Source organism: Diplotaxodon limnothrissa, linkage group LG14 (assembly GCF_057381915.1).
Source record: "Diplotaxodon limnothrissa isolate DT_005_m linkage group LG14, D_limnothrissa_male_GT1.1, whole genome shotgun sequence".
NCBI classification, from domain to species: Eukaryota; Metazoa; Chordata; class Actinopteri; order Cichliformes; family Cichlidae; genus Diplotaxodon; species Diplotaxodon limnothrissa.
The window spans coordinates 26,266,486-26,283,315 of record NC_140609.1 but is presented as its reverse complement, the minus strand read 5'-3'; the positions used below and the strand labels follow the sequence as shown (position 1 = coordinate 26,283,315).

Genomic DNA, 16,830 nt, shown 5'->3' with positions numbered 1-16,830 from the left:
AACTGCTCTTGTCTGGTGTCAAAGTACAGCTTAATGAGCTGCCTGATAACATCTCCACAGAACCAGTAAACTGACACAAAAACACCACCTATGTGTATTTATAACAATACTGTGATAGTATAGATGTGGCTAAACTGACAGAGACGGGCATCCCATCTGGGTACTTAAAGTGGAAGCACTACCAGTTTGGTTGATGATCCAGAGAGTGATGTCACCCAGGCGAGCAAGCAGGAACTAGACAGAGGCACCGCTGTGACTGGAGATAAATGGCACTTTTAGGTGGAAATTCACAGCCTACAGCTACACATTCCTCTGCCTCTTCTGTCTCACACTGATGAACTCACAAAAGCTCACGCGAGCACACCCTTCCACTGATTTACTCACTCGTGACTCACCACAGTGTGAGAAAGGTGGATAAAATGCAAAGTCAAAACCTCTCTTCAGCATGTGTTATATCCTATCCGGCATGGAAGTCAGCTTAGGCTCTGACTCGTTTTACTACACTGCTGCAAATCTTCACCTTCTCCCCTTTCCCTCGCCGTTTAAAACGTCCCCTGTCCTTCACTACTGTTCCCACTCCCATTCCAAGCTAATTGTTTTCTTCCTCTAGCTGTCAGGAGGCATTATAGCCTAATGTTTTCACACAGCCAAAGTAACAGCAGGACACCATTTCCCCCCTCCTTGCTTGGTTCCCCCTCTCCACCCTATATGAAAACTATCAAAGAGAGGCGCAGGCTGTGAGTGGCAGAGCGTGCTGTGGAGGAAATAGAGGTTTATGTAGCAGCGAGGAGATGGCCTCCAATGTCATAGCTTTGTGTCAGAATGCATACAACACAGCCACTTCAGAGCTGAGCCGAGTACACACATACACTACACACAGGCTGGCTGTATAAGTAAAAACAGGGATGACGGAGATAAAAAAAAATAAAAAATAAAAAAAAACAAGGTTTGCTTTAAGAAAAGAGGGTGTTTTGCTCCCAGTAAAGGATTGAAAACTCCTATCCATCACCTATCCATCTCTGGTCAGAGATGGATGCACATATACAAAGAGACACGTAGTAGCCTGTGTTTCTGTGCATTTACATGGGTGGAGCTGAAACATGAAACACTGGTCTTCTCTGCTCCTAATTATAGAGCGTGTGCTTGGGTGTATGTGTGCATGTGTAAGAGGTAGAGATGTGGGCTGTAAACGAAGTCTAAAAATACGAAACGTGTTTATTCACGTCTGCAGAAAGAGGCAGATTTTAAAAAAGAGGTTTTCTGTCTCCATGGCTGTGTGTTATCTAAGCTGTTAGTCTGTTCATGTGAGAGACAGAGAAAGAGATATTGTGCCAGGCCATGCTGAGATCTTCATCTGTTGCTGGAGAGCACAGAACATTTTCATCCCTTCACATACCGACAGCAAAAAAAACCACATTTCATCAGATTAAGGGAGGGCTGCAGCTAATGACTGACCTGCTGATAATTTTCTAATGAAACACTTCATTGTGAAGGTTGTGAAGTTAAAACAAAGAACAAAAATAAAGTTTGAGCCTGTCGTGTCCCTAAAGCAAAAGATGACCTCTTTATAATGCTTTTTTTAATTGCTCCAACCAACAGTAAACATCATCAGCCAAGACAGAGGCAAGTAGAAAATCAGTAGCTAAAAGTGGGGGAAGGTTTGGACATTTATGCTTTTCCAGTGTACATTACAGCAGTGCAGTGGTTAGCGCTGTCACCTCACAGCCAGGACGTTCTTGGTTTCAGGATGGTTTTTCAAGGACATGCTCGTCAGGTAGACTCAAATTGGCAGTGGGTGTGAGTATGACAGTGTGTGGTTGTTTGTGTTTCTGTGATGGGCCAATGAGACATCCGGGGTGTATCCTGCTAGGATATTCACTCATTCAAACTCCAGAGTGACTGACTGACTGGAGAGATTCACAGAGAGCATGTTTACTTTGTAATTGGATTATGGCAAAGCTGGCTACAATAGATCTAGAGCAGGGGTGTCAAACATAAGGCCAGGAACACAAATTGGCGCTAGGCATCAGATGTGACTCCAATGTGGCCTCTCTCACCCCTGTAAGTGGTCTATCCTTCAAGCTCGGGTCCTCCACCAGAGGCCTGGGAGCTTGAGGGTCCTGCGCAGTGTCTTTGCTGTTCCCAGGACTGCGCTCTTCTGGACAGAAATCTCAGATGTTGTCCCTGGGATCTGCTGGAGCCACTTGCCTAGCTTGAGGGTCACTGCACCGAGCGCTCTGATTACCACTGGGACCACTGTTACCTTCACCCTCCACATCTTCTCGAGCTCTTCTCTGAGCCCTGGGTACTTCTCCAGCTTCTCATGTTCCTTCTTCCTGATGTTGCTGTCATTCAGTATCGCTACGTCTATCACTACGGCCGTCTTCCTCCGCTTGTCTACCACTACTGTGTCCGGTTGGTTAGTCGCCACCACATTGGGGCGACTGTGGCTCAGGGGGTTGGGAAGGGTATCTGTAACCGGAAGGTCGCTGGTTCGATCCCCGGGCTCTCTGTCCTGGTCGTTGTGTCCTTGGGCAAGACACTTTACCCTACTGGTGTTGGCCAGAGGGGCTGATGGCGCGATATGGCAGCCTCGCTTCTGTCAGTCTGCCCCAGGGCAGCTGTGGCTACAACCGTAGCTTGCCTCCACCAGTGTGTGAGAGTGAATGAATAGTGGCATTGTAAAGCGCTTTGGGTGCCTTGAAAAGCGCTATATAAATCCAATCCATTATTATTATAATCAAAGTGGGCTGTATGTGGCCCACAATGTAAATGAGTTCATCACTGGTCTAGAGTGAGGTAGGAATTAATCGAGCTAAATGGCTGAGACAATTATTTGCAGCTGTTTTCAGACGAGGGCGATCGTGGCTCAAGAGTTGGCAATTTGTCTTGTAATTGGAAGGTTGCCGGTTCGAGCCCCGGCTCGGACAATCTTGGTCACCAGTAGGTGAAGACACTTCACCTACCGGTGATGGCCAGAGGGGCCGATGGCACAATATGGCAGCCTCACTTCTGTCAGTCTGCCCCAGGGAAGCTATGGCTACAACAGTAGCTGCCTCCACCAGTGTGAGAATGAATGAATAGTGGAATTGTAAAGCGCTTTGTGGGTCTTGAAAAGTGCTATATAAATGCAATCCATTATTATTATTATTATTATTATTAAAATAATAGATTGGTCAGATGAGATGAAAAGATCTCCACAGGGAAACACTGGGAAACATTGTCCTCTAACACAACAACAACCCAAATCATAGTAACGATATGCTCTTAGTGAAGAACTACCTCCAGAAGACCAAACTGAACATTACTAACTAGTCTGGACTAGTTAGTAATGTTCAGTTTGGTCTGCCCCCCTCCCCCATATTTATTCTAGACTATTTTGCACACACCCTTAAGAGAGGGAGGTTAGAAAATCTGTTCTTTTCTGTGTTTTCAAGCCATCTTTTTTGCTTTTGCCATTTTCTATCTGCTGCCAAGGAGACATACCATGCCATAGTTCTGTCTCAGCTGCTTGTTATTCTCTGTGACTCACAACTGCTGTTTCATAATGGACTTCATCATTGCACAAGTGTAACTGGTGGTCAGTTAGTCATTTAGTTCGCTGGTATTTGAATGTTAATGCACTGATGCGCCTTTAAAAATGCAAGGCAAATATTAATACAGGCTAGTGATCACAGCAGGCCCTGTCTTTCCACCACAAACCGTAGGCATAGAGTCCTCATTAGAACAACCTCTAGTGGCTGGTCGTCCACACACACACACACACGCACACGCACACACACGCACTCCTTGGCCTTCCACATCAGTTCCTCCCTGTCAGAGTGAGCTCATTACCGCCAGAATCTGGCCCTCACACTGAGCCAACCTGCTTTGCTATGCAGTGTTTTTACACTGGCACAAAATGTCAGCTCGCTAAAAGCATCTGTGCTCCTCTCTTCCCGCTGAGCCAGAGGGAGGGGGCGAGGGGGGGTAGCAGAGAAGGAGCACTAGGGGGAAATGAGGGGGAAGATGGAGAAAAGTGGCAAAAGAAATCAAATGTAGTTATGCTGAAAGGCCAAAGACAGAGAGGAAGGAGGGGTAGATGGCACAGCAGATAAAAAGAGAGAGGACAAGCTGTTTGTCGGAGAAAGAGAGGAGGTGTCATAGCGTGCTTGAGACTCATGTATTTTCCATGAGCTCTGCAGAGTGTTACGGGACATTATTTCCCACCTACAGCACCACTTCCTGTCCGCTCTGTATCCCACTAGTTACAGAAGAATGAACAGCAGTATTATTCACTCAGTGATCATTTACTTATGATGAAGTATTCACTCCTGCTGTTTTCCTGTACAGATATGCCCACATCGCAAAGCTAAATACACACACACACACACACACAAGTGTTGTTTTGATGTGCAAAATGAGATGAGGAAAAGAAGAATGAGCGAAGAGTCCTCAGTGTACACAACATACTCTCGCAGCAAGTGGCACACACAACAGCAATTCCCTCTGCTCTGTGCAGGCATAAATTACATATGACTGTTAGAGTTTACATTAGAATCAGCAGGCAGCTATTGTATTTTAGCAGAAAGTCACTGCTGGTGGAGATCCAGTGAGTTAGTTTTAGCATCTCATAACGTGGCCAGTGAGTGGGAGGCAAAACTGCAGTCTGCCCGACTCAAGTTAATAATTTTTGTTCTGGGTTTTCTTTGTGGTGTTTTAGGTCACTTACATAATCACAGCTTTTTAAAACTTTGTTTGTTCTGTGTGCTTGTTACTCTCTGTGTATATAATTGTGTGTGTAATTTGAGAGTGGGGGTCTTCACAGTGTGCAGTCTGGATGGAGTCTGATATTGTTTCTTTTCTTGGTGTGAATAAAGAGATGCTCTCTCCGTCTCCACCTGTGCTGTGACTCAGATTGTAACCTTGACAACCCTGTGAAGGTCAGTGGGGGGTGTCTTCAGACAGACTGCTGCCATGGTGACAGAGGAGGGGAAAGGGGGTGGCTGTGGATTCCTCTATCAAAGCTAGGCTCGTGATGTTGGACATCAAAGTTGTTTCACTGCTTTGTAGTGTTGGCTGGATGCATATACTTGTGCAACAGAGAGTGAAATGACTACATCTGTATTGGAAAACACAAGAGCATCTTGAGGCTCCACATACTGGACTGAATCAAGTCATTGACTCATTGCTTGTGGGAAGTTGTTTCATGCTGATGTTCTTTACCTGTGGAGCCTAAACATAGGCTCGCACTCATGGTTTCACTTAAAATGAATATGTTATACAAAAGTCGGTGAGAGAGAAGTTCAAATTCTGACAAGCGTCATGGGAGCATCATCCATCCACCCATGTATCCATCCATCCATCCACCCATGCATCCATCCATCCATCCACCCATCCATCCATCCACCCATGCATCCATCCATCGGTTCAAAACAATTCTTCTAAATTTAAATATATTTTACTGATTTTTATTTTTATTTCTTTATATATTTATTTATTTATTGCTACAGGGCAGAAAGTAACTACCAAAGCAAACCTACAATAGCTGTTCAGTTTTTAGAAAGTTCTGATCAAGCTGCAACCTATTCTAGGGCTGAAAAATGAATCTGTGTGCTGAACATTGTACTTTAAAGCTGACTCCAAAAAGCAAGCCAGTCTCCACACAGACTGTTATAATTGCCAGCCTAAGAGCACAAATAAATACGTTTATGCCCAAATGCACACCAAAAACTGCCTGGGTTTCATTACAGCTGCACATTGAGCACATTTCTATATCTTTTTTTCCACTCTTTTGAATTGTATAACAGCTTAAAGTTGTTTGCTTTAATGCACATCTGGAAGCTGTACTATACACTATAATTTGGGATGTCCTGACCCTCTTCATATTTAGCCACTTTGAGCTTGTTTAATGCATGCTTGTAAGCTTAAAAGTGCTTTTATGAGACCCATTTGGTATTCTATGAGAAAAAAACAGGTTTATCATACAAAGATAATTATATCATCGGTGAGTGTCACAGTATGGGCGCTCTTCCAGCCCTCCCCAGCCCTCCCCAGCTGGGCACCGTGCAGAAAGCTAACCCAGAGCCAATGATGCGCAGGCTTGAGCAGCGAGATCAGAGCAGGGAGTTCATCGATCCACATCCAGGTCATTAAACCCAAGAGTGGTCTTATCGGAAAAGCAGCGTCACCCAACAAAGATCAATATCGGATAGAGAGATTTGGCCTGGAGGACAGATGAGATAACAGGGTTAGTGAGTGGCTAGCTACCTTCCCACAAAAGACAAACATGAAACTTGAAACAGATGCATGTTGCAACGGCATGAGAATCTCACATCCTCCAAACCGCTGTTGGAAGTTTTTCCACTTCCTCTGATGGGAATGTTTATAATGGAAGAAAGCAGATACTTACTGTAGAGTCCAAACAGTTCTGTAGCTTCAGTATGCTGGTTTGTGTAGTTTAAAGCTTAAAATGACTATTTTAGAGTGTTTGTGCAGTCATTTTAAAGTAAATAAAAGTGGGGTTACAGTAAAAAAACGAGAAGAACACATCCATCTCACTGGAATTAAAAACAAATAGATGGAGATAGAGAAGGTAGAGATTATCTGAGGAGGTTGACCTGCATGTGGATTATAGACCGGCCATCTGCCACTGTGGGATTATAATCTTACAACGAGGGAGAGAATGACAATGAAGGGAAGCTGAAGATGAACATGTATACTTTCACACAGTGAGGCAAAAGTCACAAAAACGTGTGCATAAATTAAGCGAGAGACACACTGCTTCACTTTAAATAAGGAATGTTTGGGGAGGAATAACTAAATAAGTGAATGATTTGTGTCTTTTCAAACATTCAGTGCCAGCTTTTGATACTTTCAGCTTTCGCATACTTTCTGATTACAACACATTTCAGGTTGAGCTTTTATTCGGTGCCACTTTGTGCAACACACATGCAGATTAAGATAAAGGTTAAGGAATGAAAGTCTCTCCACTGCCCTTGTCTTTGGTCCGCTTTCCGTATCTGGTATGACTTTATATAAAACAGCTGAATGACATCCTGGCCCAGACCCACACCACCCGCACCCTCCCTCATCCCTTTTCCACAATCCCCTCTCCCCACTGGGCATACATTCAGCCCCACAGCTCCTCCCCCTTTTCAGTCCAAAGCAGACAGAGAAAGGCGAGCGGGAGTGTACTCTGCTTTTCACAGCGTCTTTCCCTCCCTCTCTTATTCTCACACCCCTCCTCCAGTCTCTCACTCCCCTCCCTCTTTCAGCTTTGGGGAAGCAGCGATCAGACCCTGCCCTTTTCTGTTAACAAACAGACAGAGCAGAAAACAAGCATAAAGAGACAGAAAAGCAGAGGGTGAAGACTGAACTGACTGACAACGAGAGGCAAGCAGTGGTAGTGACAGATTTTTCTGAGTTTGGATCAAACGCTGAGTGGGATCGCTCCTCTCTTCTCCGTTGGAATACCACTGCAGGGCTGGGAATCTTATCCCAGTCCCGCTCCTGTTCCTCCAGCTCAGGCAGCTCCGCTCTAGGATGCTGTGAAGGATGGTCCACCAGGAAAACTGTCCGTACCAGGTATTTGTCTGACCAAAATGACACAACAAACATTGCTGTGCTTCAGCTGGCAGTCTTACAGGCGCAAATTGATGATGATTCTTTTTATTTTGTTACGTGTAGCGTTTTATAAATCGTAAGTTTTCCCTACAGTGAAGCTTTAAATGTCACATTTGAAAATAGGACACTCAGCACACATGTGCAGGACTTGTGTGTCACTACTGAGACTCAGACCTGTGTGGGAGTGTTGCTCTGTCTTTTGCAGTTACGTGATTGTGTTGTGAATCTGATGGCTGTCTGGTTGCTAAGAGAGAACTTGACTCCAGGGAATAATGTCCTAACTCCCATCCACCTCCTCGTCATACAACGCCCATAACATGGAAGCATGAGTTTTGCATGGAACTGCAAGTTTTTATTCTCACAACTAGCCGCTGTAAAGGATTTTCAAAGCTGTGAGATTCATATAGCGGCGCAACAATATTCGTTGTATGGTGCAGAAAACATTGTGATAAATATTTAAATGATAATGCGTGGAGGGTGTGATTGTGTGTGGATTCATGTTTATGGCCGTGTGGGTGACCCTGGTGGGACATGTGACAGCATTGTCCCACTTTATCTAACTAAGAATTGGGAGAAATGAAGCATCTGTGATTAAAGGCAAGCATCACATCACAGCTGTGCATCCGGTTTTCTATAACCAGCTCTTCTCAGGAAGAAAATCTGCAATGCAGTGAAGATGGAGAGTGGAAACAAGCAGAGAGGTAGATGAAAGGCACAAGAAATGAGGGGATATGCCGGGGGAGGCTGCGAGGAAGGAAAAGATGGAGCTTCTTTGATGAGAAGAAACAAGTGCAGAGAGTCCCAGAGAGATGGATGGGCCTTGTGGGTGTACTTAAAGTGTTTCATCAACATGTAATATGGAACTTCAAGATGAAAACTCCATATTCTGTCCTTTAACCGCAACATTTTGCATTTAGCTCAAATTCACTTGCATGAAACCTTCAGCTGAGTTGATCAAGCGTACTCCCAAGCGGGTTATTAACAGTTCCCAAATGCTCAAGTCTCTACAATTATCCACATTTGTGCAGTCTGATCTCTTGGCTGTTTCATGCAAGTGCTCTGTATTCTTAAGATTATCTTATGGAATCAATAAACTGCCCTTAAAAAGATATAATATTTGTATTATTCCCTATGCGTCCTCCACATATCAGTATTTGCGTGTCAGGAGGGTGGATTTGCGCTCGTGTTGGGTTAGGGAGCAGTTGTGTAATGGGATAAGGATTTCCTGCCATGTTTGTGGCAGATAAAGGCTCGATTGAGTGACTGAGAAATGGCAGGAATGAAGGAAAGAGCACAAGATAACCAGAGACGCCAAAGGGATAGTGGAGATGACAGATGAAAGACAGAGATGAAACAGTAAGAAAATTGACACCTCTGGCTGAGCAAAGTCCAATAAGAAGTGTGCAGACAGCAATGACGAACAGTCTTCCAAGGCAACTATAATAGATAATACACATGAAAAAAAATAATCATAATCATCTCCAGTAAAGAGGAAGGGAAAATTAAGGAGATGTTAAAAAAGTTAAAAGCAGAGATGGCTTTAATGTGGCAAAAATACTGGAAAAGAGCGAGATGGAGAAAATAAGAGAAAGAATTCGAGCGGTAAGCGGAAGAAGAGGTTCAAGCTCTTCTGATAACAGCTACTCTCTAGAGGCCTCTCAATTAGACTGGTAACCTGGCAACCAGCAGGCAGACAGCGCCCCTCACACACACAGAATAACACACACACACACACAGAGGGTTGGTAAGTAGCAAAGGGCAATGGCGAGACAGGATTGAAGAGAAGGAAAGAGTGAGGGGTGTGATGTGACATAAAATTGTCAGAGAGTAGATGAAGTGGAAAATAGAGAGAGGTCAGTGTGGCCATGTATGTGCCCATCTCTTTTTTTAAGATCAGCATCAGTGTTTTGTCCTGCTTTAAATAAGGTGTGGTCCTCTGTGTTTGGAGGTTAGCAGTTTAAATCCTCTTTTCTTCCCTTTGTATTCCCCACATACCATATCAGGCAAGCTCCCACTTAATGTCTGATACCATTAGCCAATTAGGAGGCAGGCTGACCCTGGGAGAACAAGAAAAGCAGCCATTTAACCCGCAGTCATCTGAAGCCATCAATCGATTAAGGTTCTAGTTAGTTTAAAGTCCAAAAAGAGGAAAACATTGTCTCTTTAATAACCAATCATCTGCTAGATCTCCTTTATCTCTGTGCTGCACTTCATTTCATTAAGTGTTTAAGTGAGCCAAAAGCACGCAGACCCTCTGTGTGTTTACTCGAGTCTGAGGTCTCGGTATGCCGCCCTGTTTTCAGATTCTCGTGTAAATCTATAAATCTCGCAGCGCCGTATTGCTGTCAGCAGCAGCAGCAATAACCAGTAGGGTGAAGGGTGATGGGGAGGTTTATCAGCTTGGCCACAGTGTGTCATCCTGGGCTGGAGGAATATTGTCAGCTTGCCAAGGCCTGGAGGTGTGGGGGGGCACACATGAATGCTGAGTACTCCTACGCGTAGTATTTGTATGTACATATGTATATTTATGTTGGGGCTACATGAGCTCATGCAGTTTTCCAAGCTTGACTGGAAAACGATGGAGAGAGTTCAAGTGTAACTGTATATGAGGTGTGGCCTAATGAATTATAAATGAGAGTACAGTGCCGTAGATCGCACTGGTAGATCATTCCAGCCTGACAGAACCAATCGATAAGTTGGTGCAATAAGCAAAAATCTATGGAATTACTGTCAATATTGTTTTCCATAGTACACTAGGCCATAGACCTTAATACATTATGTTTGTATAACGTAAGTGAAAGGCATAAGTTTACACAGAGATAAACATATGTATTTAAACTTATTCCCTTTTCTCTGCTAATACTAACTTGAGCTTTATGTGCTTCTTTTCAAGCTTTTCAAACTTAATGCACAAGCATGTGATGCTGTACAACTTCTTTCCAGTGCTCATGTTGCTTGTTGGGCATGTTTCTGATTTATTTTTTAATCAGTCCTTTAGCAGTACTGGCCCTAAGTCCAGTAAATAAGTAAATAAGGCTTAACTTTTGGACTTTAGATGAATTTTGGTGCAAAGCAGAGGTCTGAGTCATTGTCGGTTTTAAAGCCTTCTTGCTGACAAACATCCCCCATGGGGTAATGTCGTAATTACCCAAGCCAAGATGTGGTCCTGATATATTTATTTGATTCACAAGCACAGTGTTTCTTTGTAATGTGGAAAAACTGACACTGATAGTTCAAAACTTCATTTGTTTTTCCTAAGACGTGTCGAGCTCTTCATCATGTGTTTTGGATTTTTGGATGTGGACGTTTTCAGACCTTTTCTTTGTAGCCCGTGTGGAGGTTTTACTTGTGTGGCCCACTTGAGATCAAATTAGGTTGCATGTGGCCCTTGAAATACCTTTCGATTTATCTGGCTGACCTAGATACACCACTGTTTTGGCAGGTTATACTGTAGGTCACACTAAACTCAGGACAGAGCCAACACATAAAAGGGAAATGTTATGAAATTATATTGAAAAAAATACTAAAAACTTTTGTGCATATCGTATTATTAACATAAAACTCATAACTCATATTCCCTTGCCTATATGGACAGGAAGATCAGAAGGGAAAATAAGAGCATTTCTTTCCCTAAAAGACACCCAGACCGTATCATTTTTGGATTAATTGCATTGCATCATGATGTATGTGCCTGGGATTGCATGAGTTTTGAGTTCCTTAACATCACTCTAACAGTATGTTTAATGTTGTGCAATTTACCAGAATTGGAGCTCCCTCAAAAGCATGCCTCAGTGTGAGTTTTGCAGACTTCCCGATGGGCTGCCCTGTGTTCCTTTCACAGCCCAATTTGTTTGGAACACAGAGCATCACCATGGAGAAATTCTTACCACGTTGCTATGGTAGCAGACCCCGTTCTTTTCCTCCTCTTTCCAAAATAAGATCAGATGAGAATATGTGGCGTTACTTTCAAACGTGTCAGTAAAACTGGTATGATAATGACATACAGATATTAGAAAGATGATAAACAGTAAAGATGTGATTCTACAGCATGTGCACAGGCATGCGTTTGTTACTATTATCTTTGTGAGGACATTGGAATATTATGTATTTCCTAAAGCTAAACCTTTATCCTAAAGCCAGGTCTTACCCCTTCAACACACCTTGTGAAGTGTGTCAGAAAATGACGAGCAACCAGACTGTCCTCACTTCCTGCAAGTGTCCTCACCCCTAAGTTCTCAATTCTGTATTGGTCCTCACAAAGATAGATATACAAGTACAGAAACACACATAGCGCCACTGGCCTTGGATCCCAGGCGTACAGGAGGTGCCAGGAACCCTCTCCCACAGTCACCCTCTGTTCACTTGGAACAATAAGCCTTTCTGTGTGTGTATGTGTCTCTCTGTCTTTCATACTCGCTCTCACAGCTGACCATAAAGTCAAGTCATCACCTATACTAGAAGAACTAACTTGCATGTGTGCAGCCTCGTGTGTGTGTCCTAAATGTAGCTTAAAGTACCCACAGTTCACTTCGCCTTTGAACTGTCAGTAGGGAATGTTTGCACTAGTGAGTGGATGTGCGTTTGTTTGCCTCCTTTGACTAGGTAGACCAGGTAACCAATTCCTCCCCAGCCTCCTATCACACTTGAATCAGCAGTGACTTCACCTTCACGATGAAGTCAGCCTCAGTAATGAAGTCGAGATCCAGCGGGGCAAACTCTGCCCCACCCTCTAACTCCAAACAGGCCGCTCTCGCTGACGGCTACCACTGGCTTTATCAGCCTGCGCATGTATGTGTGTGTTGCATGTATTGTCCCCAGCAGCACCCCAGTGTGGGTGGATTCAGGAGACAGCCAGACAATTCGCTGTACTCTGCCCATAATCCACAGGGATCAACACTGAATCAAATCCACTTCCTATTTTTTCCACTTAACCCTTCTGCGTGTGTGTGTGTGTGTGTGTGTGTGTGTGTGTGTGTGTGTGTGTGTGTGTGTGTGTGTGTGTGTGTGTGTGTGTGTGTGTGTGTGTGTGTGTGTGTGTTCAAAAGCTCTTTGATGTTATCATCCAATTGCATTATTCCCCAACTGTCTTCCTCTTTGATATTTTTTCTCGTGTTATTCTCATCTGCGCGCTCTCTCACTCTTGAGCAGAGAAACAGATGAATGTGACTCATGTTCATCAGTACCACTTGGCATTCTCCTCCCTCTCGTCTTCTCCTCACAATCCTCGTGTCCCCCTTTGTCCTTGGCTGGGTATTTTATTTCTTATCTGATATCCTTGTCTTTCATTTAGATCCCTCACTGTTTAGCGTGATACATCATCTGAAGCCACCTGTAGGCGGTGGTTTAATGCTTCAAAAATAAAAAAAAAACCTCTATTTAACTTTCATGTCTACTCTGTTTGAGATCAGGGTTAGCTTGTCTAATTATACAAAGCTTTTAAGGGTACCATAGTTTCACTTGTTGTTCCTAATACGTAATAATGATTTTAAAATACTGCTGCAAATATATCGTGAATATCTTAAGCTGTTTTCCCACATGAATTACAAAGAATGTTTGAAAGATTAGAGTACGTATAATCCAGTACACACAAAACATGAAATACAGTAAACAAAACAAAAAGTTACCTTGAATTGTGAGGAAAAAGGTTCAAATTACAATGTCAGATGGAGCAAATGGTCATTATGATCTTCCCCCCAACCTGCTGAGGGTCCTGGGCAATTGTGCCCTTGAGATGACCCTCATTTCATACAGATTCTGAAGGTAACTAAGGATGGCACTGGATCCTGCATGGTCACTAATGCTGTTTGATACACCCTCTAGCTAGCTAACACCCTCCACCTTCAATCAGGCTGGAAATCTATCCAAGTTATCTTATTTCTCATCTAGTACACTAACTACTGGAAATGATCCTCGTGGCCTGGGAAGGCCTTATAGAGTATACGAGAAGCAGCACACATGTTACAAGGTAACATTGCATGTGTAAAATACCTTTCACTTCTGGGATATTTCAGATTTCCAACTTTGGAAATACAAAGTTTGATGTATCTTGTTTTCCATTAAATAAAATAAAACAAACCTCTAAAATACAACTGTGTATTGAATGCATTGTGCCTGAAAATTTTAACAGGAAGGAGTAAAAACAATAACATCAGTTGTAATCTGTCAGAGATGTGCTGACATTTCGTCATTATGAAGTAAAAATATAAGTGAGTACCAGATTTGTCATTCTAAGTTCTTGTCGTACCGGCCATTTTTCTGTGTAATCAGCTGACGGTGTGTGTGTGACTGCGTGTGTTTGTGTGAAGTCATGTTCCCTGCAGTGTGAAGCTGCAGCCATATCTGGATATAATTTTCTGTCTGGGCGGCTATGACAAATATATGAGTCACGGGTCAATAACGTCTCACAAAGATGAGATCATTACACACCATGGAGAGCTCAGATTGAAATTGTAAGTCACCGATACAAGGCACAAGCAATCTTTGTGTGTATGAGTGAGTGAGTGACTGTGTGTGTGCTTGTGTGCCAGACTAATGGTCTATTGTGCTCTGTCAGGGTTTATTTAGCTGGCCGGGGCTGTGGGGTTTGCTGGCTTTGGAGTCTGGACCAGGCACTATTTTTACCTTAGCAGGAAGGGAGTACACCACCTTCTCTGTTACATATGCTCACTCTTAAACATTCATTCACCTTCAGTGTATAGTCTGATTTGCAAAGTTTTATCATACGCAGAAATCCTATGTGGGACAGACTGGGAAGAAATATAAAGAGCGAGAGATGACGTCCAGGAGGGCTTTTAGACACAACAAAAACCATCGAAAACACACATGGGCGAGCACAGTCCCCTACACACACATACTGCGGATATCCCTGTCCCATCGCTGAGGTGTCTCTTTTCAAACTGGTGGTGAGCAGCTGCTGTCCTCATGTCAGGGCATGAAGATGAAACAAACACCCGTCTGAGTTTCTCTCCTCGCTCTCTCTCTCTCTTTCCTGTCCTGAGCTGTGAGAGGCTGCCCTGGCCAGAGGGTGGAAGGTAGGGAGGGTCTAAAGGGGCTTTACCTCTGACAACTATGCTTTTTCAGTCCTGTGGGAGAGGCGGAATGAACCTATAGACCGAGCGTGCAGAGTATTCAGAAAGTGCAGGGAAGGAGAAACAGCGTCACAACATGTTAGGGTAAGACGAGGAGAAGACACCAGTAGAGGAGTAGATAGGGGTCAGTTGACTGGGATTATGATGCATTTTGACTGGACTAAAGCTCAGGAGTCAGTGTGGACTACAACCTACTGACTGGGACGTAGAAGGGAAAAGACAGGAAAACGGAGAAGGAGAGAAGGATGAGGGAGGCACTGGATAAAACGGATGTATGTGGAGGGGTGGATGATGTCATCAGGCAAGCCTCCAGTCTCTACCTCAGTGATGATTATAAAGAGGTAAAAGAAAGTATGGAATCAAATTTTGATCATTAATTGCATGATTTGAAAGTGTGTGAAGTCAGCAGGTGGATTATTTTAGGTAATATCCATCCCCGTGGTTATGTTGGAGGTTTCTTCTACTTCGTGTCTGCCAACTTAAACCACTGAACATACTTTTGTTCTGTTTTGTGACAAAAATAGAAGTTCAAACTTAATGCAAAGTGTAAAAGCGCTACTACAGAGTTCGGAGTTAACTCAGTTCCTAATGCAGCCATCTGTAATTTATTTATAATCAGTATGAAATGTTTTATTTGTTTAATCCAATCCAATGAATACACTAAATTGTGCGTTTCATGATGGCCCATTAACCTCACTGTGAGTAAAAGCCTTCATAAAGTGACTCCACCAAGTTATTCTAGACCTTTAAAGGCACTTATTTGGGAAGTTATTTGGAGGTCTTAATTTAACTTTAATGGTCATGGGGAGAAAAAAAACTACAGAATCTGCTTAAAATCTGATAAAAATGCTTCAAACGTTTTCCTGATTTAGGCCCAAAATAAAGTTTTTAAAAGCTCATGTGCCCTGAAAGTTAAACCTCCACCTCGATCTTTGGTGGAATTTTCCCACAGATTTCAGTTCAGGGATCCTTTGAGTGTTTTGATGTCTTTATAATATAATAATGTCTCTTACTGCAACTGGCTCAGAAATAGTCCAACGCAACACTGCACTGTGTAAGTCTGACATCACTAGTTCAAGGATTTGCTCTAGAGAGAGAGCTAATGGGCTAATAGTTTTTGTTAGTTCCCAGTCTCCTCGGTGAACTAACTCACCTTCATACTGAGCAGAGACGTGATAGTGAGTTTCAGCTTCTGATTTGATTTTCAGCAAGAAAAGTAATAAAAAAAAATTCCAAATGGCTGAACTTTCCATTTAATCCACTTTTGCGTGTTGTGCACAGCTGTGAATGCAGCTCAAAGACCGAGGCTGATGTAGTTTGGGCTTTTAAGCACTTACGTATTCGGGCCACTGTTATGACAAAACAGTATGAGTAACCAGGACTTTATTCTGTAACTCTGCTGCACTTTGCTCTACAAATACTCGGCCCTTCTGCTTGAAAGAATGCTCTAGTGTCACATGGTGGACCCATTGTCCTGTCCAAACCCACTTCATGCTCCTTATCTCTTCTGCCTCCCTTTGTCAGTCTCCCCCCCCCCCCCCTTCTTTTTTTCCTTTCTCCCACCAAAACCCTCCCCCACCTCTTTTACCCCACATGAACATTCATGTGTAGCCCAGTGCCACTTGTTGAGTTGTTCCCTTCCAATCTGAGTGACAGGAGCAGCCTTGCACTGACCTGCAGCTGAACTATACGGGGGGTCAAAGGTCAGGTCTCTTATCTGTATGGAATGTTCCACTGCCTGGACAGACGGGTCTCAGATAGCATGAGAATTGAAGACAGTCTTACACACACAAGCACACACCTCTTTAGAGACATTTAAAGAAATCTGTGCGCTTCCTCTGCTGCTGAGATGAGAATATCACTGCCGTGTAGATGGGAAGGCTCTTCCAGTAGTCAGTCAGTTTAGCCTACAGGGTGTAAAGCTGTCCTCATAAAGCAGATGCCATCCTCAGAAAGTCATTGTATAACTGTATGCCAAGAAGACCACGAAGATTTGACACTTTGTTCACTTTGATTTATTTAGGGGTTACAAAATCTCATGTGCTATTTTGCTTTAGATATGCTTCTAAGTACGGTAGCTATGCTGTGTAATGGATTACCAGCTGCTGGACATGCACTCACTGTTTTCGAACTGTAA

General features: G+C 43.4%; 1 protein-coding gene across 4 annotated transcripts in view; it reads left to right on the top strand.

Annotated features, from left to right (window-relative positions):
- schip1 (schwannomin interacting protein 1) overlaps positions 1-16,830 on the top strand; it is a 240,416-nt gene that overhangs the window by 207,591 nt on the left and 15,995 nt on the right. The window contains exon 1 of one of the 4 annotated variants that reach the window (XM_085371737.1): positions 7,281-7,566. The exons of 2 other annotated variants lie outside the window; for them this stretch is intronic. In XM_085371737.1, coding sequence (XP_085227863.1) covers positions 7,537-7,566 — 30 coding nt within the window. In that variant the 5' untranslated portion in view covers positions 7,281-7,536. Of the gene's footprint in view, positions 1-7,280; positions 7,567-14,647; positions 15,035-16,830 lie in introns of those variants that run through there. One more of the 4 variants, XM_085371736.1, reaches the window with a different exon arrangement.